Raw genomic sequence first — 5,145 nt, forward strand, 5'->3', positions numbered from 1 at the left:
AGAGTAGAGCATCAGAGTAGAGCATCAGAGTAGGCATTTGAGAGTAAAGTATCAGAGTAAGAGCATCAGAGTAGAGCATCAGAGTAGAGCATCAGAGTAGAGCATCAGAGTAAGCATCAGAGTAAAGTATCAGAAGTAGAGCATCAGAGTGTATCAAGTAGACACATCAGAGTAGAGCATCAGAGTAGAGCATCAGAGTAAGTATCAGAGTAGAGTATCAGAGTAGAGTAGAGCATCAGAGTAAGTATCAGAGTACAGTATCAGAGTAGAGTATCAAGTAGAGCATCAGAAGTAGAGCATCCGAGTAGAGCATCAGAGTAGAGCATCAGATTAGAGCATCGAGTAGAGCATCAGAGTAGAGCATCAGAGTAGAGCATCAGAGTAAAGATCAGAGTAGAGTATCAGAGTAAGCATCAGAGTAGAGCATCAAGAGTAAGCATCAGATTAGAGTATCAGATTATAGCATCAGAGTAGAGCATCAGAGTAGATCATCAGATTAGAGTATCAGAGTAGAGCATCAGAGTAGAGCATCAGAGTAGAGATCAGAGTAGAGCATCAGATTAGAGCATCAGATTAGAGTATCAGAGTAGAGCATCAGAGTAGAGCATCAGAGTAGAGCATCAGAGTAGAGCATCAGATTAGAGTATCAGAGTAGAGCATCAGAGTAGAGCATCAGAGTAGAGCATCAGAGTAAAGCATCAGAGTAGAGTATCAGAGTAGAGCATCAGAGTAGAGTATCAGAGTAAAGTATCAGAGTAGAGTATCAGAGTAGAGCATCAAAGTAGAGCATCAGAGTAAAGTATCAGAGTAAAGTATCAGAGTAGAGCATCAGAGTAGAGTATCAGAGTAGAGCATCAAGTAGAGCATCCGAGTAGAGCATCAGAGTAGAGCATCAGATTAGAGCATCAGATTAGAGTATCAGAGTAGAGCATCAGAGTAGAGCATCAGAGTAGAGTATCAGAGTAAGCATCAGAGTAGAGCATCAGATTAGAGTATCAGAGTAGAGCATCAGATTAGAGTATCAGAGTAAGCATCAGAGTAGAGCATCAGTAGAGTATCAGAGTAGAGCATCAGAGTAGAGCATCAGATAGAGCATCAGATTAGAGCATCAGAGTAGAGCATCAGAGTAGAGCATCAGAGTAGAGTATCAGAGTAGAGCATCAGAGTAGAGCATCAGAGTAGAGCATCAGATTAGAGCATCAGATTAGAGCATCAGAGTAAGCATCAGAGTAGAGCATCAGATTAGAGTATCAGAGTAGAGCATCAGAGTAGAGCATCAGAGTAGAGCATCATATTAGAGCATCAGATTAGAGCATCAGAGTAGAGCATCAGAGTAGAGCATCAGATTAGAGTATCTGTTGCAGCGCCGTCCCAATATAACATTAGAAAATGAACATGATGTTCTACTCTCTCATCACTCTGCACGTCATCGCCCAGGAAACTAACGTGTAATTACATGTTGCTGTAAACTCTTACAAGTGGACCCGAGTTATTGGACATTTGGCTGGCTCATTCCTCGACATGGTCCCCTGCGTCATGTGACATACAGCGTTTTAAAGAGCGATCTGGAGACACTTAATGATGCATGATCTATCGGTACTAAGCACCAGTAATCTGAGTACTCAGAAGATATAATGTAACGAGCCTTAGAGTGACATCTGCTGGATAGTTTGGTGTATTGCAGATGTTTCTTGAAGCCTTTCCATTGTGTGTGCTGACTCACCTGTCTTGTGTGTTTCTCTGTGGTTACTTTTACAGGAGGAACACAAGGTTTGGAACACATTTTACCACTCTGCCTTCATCATATATAACCTTTTCCTTTAGAGAATCGATTAAAGCATTCTAAAGGCACTAACAATAAGCTTCTCTACAAGTGTCTAACAGCCACTCACACACCTTTATCTTCATCGCTCAGGTTCATTCTGATGCTGCTCTTTGTTGTGGCCGTCAGTAGCTGCTGGAACATGAAGATTCATGTTCCATTAATAATGATCAGCCGAATGAGTGCATTTATAAAGATAACCAGCAGGTCCTCGTGGGCCTGAGCCACACAACTGAGTGGTCTCAGAATTACCTCAGAATCCTTCTCAACCTTCCTTCTTGGCAGATCATTATCTAAACTATACTGCAAATAGCTTCTTCTGACATTCTTTGCTGTCTTTGGTCTTTCAAGGAACGACCACGTCGCACCTTTGAGCATTAAAACCCATTTCTGTTTTAGGACCACAACCGAGCGGAGTACGAGGTCAGAGTCATGCAGAAGAGCACCAGAAAGGAACATTCCCTCCCCCAGGTACAGCAGACCGCCGTGACCACCCTCTACCTGAGGAGACCAGCTCAGAGGTGGTGGGTGGGGAGGGTCCCTGGTGGTGTGAGCCACTCTGTGTGGGGGGGGTATTCTCAGGAAATGTTGGCTGTGTGTGTGAGTGTGTGTGTGTGTCGGGTAGATTCTGAAGAGGTCCTGACTCATTGTGTGTGTGTTCCAGGGCGAGAAGGTGAAGCTGACGTGCACAGACAGGCTCCCAGCGTATCTCACCACTGTGTTGATGATGGCTTCATGGTGAGTCCTCCAGCGCTCCTCACCTTCATGTCTTCCTGCCTTGCTAAGCAGCCGGCGAGGAGAATGAGAAGAGCTGTCAGGAGAGCTGAGTCTTCAGAAGAACGTGTGGTTCTTCATAGCTGTAGAGCTTTGGAGACATTATGGGATTTCTTCTCTACCTCCTAGATCACTGCAACCTTTGCCATAGTCTTTGGGGTCATCCTGTACCGGATCAGCATCAAGACAGCGCTTCACGTCAGCACCTACCCTGCAGCACGCTCCAACGTGCGAGCCACTGTGAAAACCACCGCCGCCATCATCTACCTCATCATCATCATCGTCTTGGATGAAATCTACGCTGCAGTAGCCCGGTGGCTCACCACCCTGGGTGAGCTGCTCCAGCCTCTCAGCTTCATCTGCTCCACAACGTGTCCCACCTGGAAGCTCCACCATGCTGAAGCTAAGCTAAAGTTATGCAGGTGGCCCCAGTAGAACGGAGCAGAGCACAGAGCCGAGGAGAACAGGACCGGGTAGAACAGGACCGGGTAGAACAGGACCAAGGAGAACAGCCGAGGAGAACAGGACCGGAGGAGAACAAACAGGGTAGAACAGGACCGAGGAGAACAGGACCGAGGAGAACAGGACCGAGGAGAACAGGACCGCGAGGAGAACACAAACAGGGTAGAACAGGGCCGAGGAGAACAGGACCGAGGAGAACAGGACCGAGGAGAACAGGACCGGGTAGAACAGAACAGGGTAGAACAGGACCGAGGAGAACAGGACAGAGGAGAACAGGACCGAGGAGAACAGAACAGGGTAGAACAGGACCGAGGAGAACAGGACCGAGGAGAACAGAACAGGGTAGAACAGGACCGAGGAGAACAGGACCGGGTAGAACAGGACCGAGGAGAACAGACCGAGGAGAACAGGACCGAGGAGAACAGGACAGGGTAGAACAGGACCGAGGAGAACAGGACCGAGGAGAACAGGACCGGGTAGAACAGAACAGGGTAGAACAGGACCGAGGAGAACAGGACAGAGGAGAACAGAACCGAGGAGAACAGAACAGGGTAGAACAGGACCGGGAGAACAGAACAGGGTAGAACAGGACCGAGGAGAACAGGACAGAGGAGAACAGAACCGAGGAAACAGAACAGGGTAGAACAGGACCGAGGAGAACAGGACCGGGTAGAACAGAACAGGGTAGAACAGGACCGAGGAGAACAGGACCGAGGAGAACAGAACAGGGTAGAACAGGACCGAGGAGAACAGAACAGGGTAGAACAGGACCGAGGAGAACAGGACCGAGGAGAACAGAACAGGGTAGAACAGGACCGAGGAGAACAGAATCAATCAATCGATCGATCAATCTTTATTTATATAGCATCTGTTACAATCAGAACTGTCTCTAGACCCTCTCCAGAATCCCAGGGCCTGACCCCCAACAAGCAACAGTGGCAGGAAAAACTCCCCTTTAACAGGAAGAAACCTGGAGCAGGACCAGGCTCATGGAGGGGGACCCGCCTGCTGATGGGAACAGAGCAGAACAGAACAGGATAGAACAGAACAGAACAGGATAGAACAGAACAGGGCAGAACAGAACAGGATAGAACAGAACAGGGCAGAATAAACCGGGTTTTCCACATCAGTGACTGGTGAACACCAACGGTTCCACAATATTGTGCTGTAGTTCTGGAGCACACTTGTCCCTCACGAGGACCAAGACGACACAAAGGAAGAATTTCTTCTACGTCCTGACGTCTAATTTTATATTTCCAAACTATTTTGAAACTGAAAATCACTCCGTTCTGTTCTGGACAGGAGGTCCTTTAACCTGTGGAACTCTTTTTTTAGAGGTTCCAAAGACGGACAAGAGCTTTGAAGAGCGGCTCATCTTCAAGACGTTCATCCTCAAGTTTGTCAATGCCTTCACCCCGATTGTGTATTTGGCCTTTTTCCGGGGCAGGTGGGTCCGTTTCTCCCCCCATTTTGCATTTAAGGGGTTTTTAGGTTTTTCTTCTGGGACAATGATCAAAGTATCATCGACTGTGTCAACTCTTAAACATAAACCACATGGAAACTTTCTTCCCATCTCATTTTATAGTATCACTAATAAATATTTGTTTGGTTCACAGGCTCGTTGGGAGACCTGGAAAATACCTCTATGTGGTTGGATCTTACAGAATGGAAGAGGTTGTCCACTTTTCTCTTTATGTAGCAGCAACGCTATAACACCTTCAGGTCTACTGACGTAGCACAGCGGTTGCTAACTAAAGTGGTTAACAGGCTAAAAGCATTAAAATCCACAACAGACTGACAGATCAGCACAGACAAGCTCAAGTTGTCTGAGCACAACCTGTAGAAAAGGCCAAAGAGTAGAAGTAGAATAAGAAGATGTGTCAGGTGTGGAGAGCTCAAGGAGCACCTCCTGAGAAAGCTCACCGGTACCTCCTGAGAAAGCTCACCTGTACCTCCTGAGAAAGCTCACCTGTACCTCCTGAGAAAGCTCACCGGTACCTCCTGAGAAAGCTCACCTGTACCTCCTGAGAAAGCTCACCTGTACCTCCTGAGAAAGCTCACCTGTACCTCCTGAGAAAGCTCACCTG

The 5,145-nt window shown here is 47.2% G+C and overlaps 1 protein-coding gene across 1 annotated transcript; it reads left to right on the forward strand.

Annotated features, from left to right (window-relative positions):
* The first annotated feature begins 2,623 nt into the window (after positions 1-2,623).
* LOC130521416 (anoctamin-1-like) lies at positions 2,624-5,136 on the forward strand. Its single transcript, XM_057024978.1, has 4 exons — positions 2,624-2,635; positions 2,726-2,927; positions 4,394-4,505; positions 4,675-5,136. The coding sequence occupies exons 1-4, from the start codon at positions 2,624-2,626 to the stop codon at positions 4,769-4,771; spliced, it is 423 nt and encodes a 140-aa protein (XP_056880958.1). The 3' UTR covers positions 4,772-5,136.
* Positions 5,137-5,145: the final 9 nt, after the last annotated feature.

This window comes from Takifugu flavidus, unplaced genomic scaffold (assembly GCF_003711565.1).
Source record: "Takifugu flavidus isolate HTHZ2018 unplaced genomic scaffold, ASM371156v2 ctg964, whole genome shotgun sequence".
Lineage (NCBI taxonomy): Eukaryota > Metazoa > Chordata > Actinopteri > Tetraodontiformes > Tetraodontidae > Takifugu > Takifugu flavidus.

What these genes read in the sequence shown, in the direction of transcription:
- LOC130521416 (XM_057024978.1), top strand. An exon ending in CCGGTGGCTCACCACCCTGG is followed by an intron (nt 2,928 to 4,393) that starts GTGAGCTGCTCC and finishes CTCTTTTTTTAG; the next exon opens with AGGTTCCAAAGACGGACAAG. An exon ending in TTGGCCTTTTTCCGGGGCAG is followed by an intron (nt 4,506 to 4,674) that starts GTGGGTCCGTTT and finishes TTTGGTTCACAG; the next exon opens with GCTCGTTGGGAGACCTGGAA.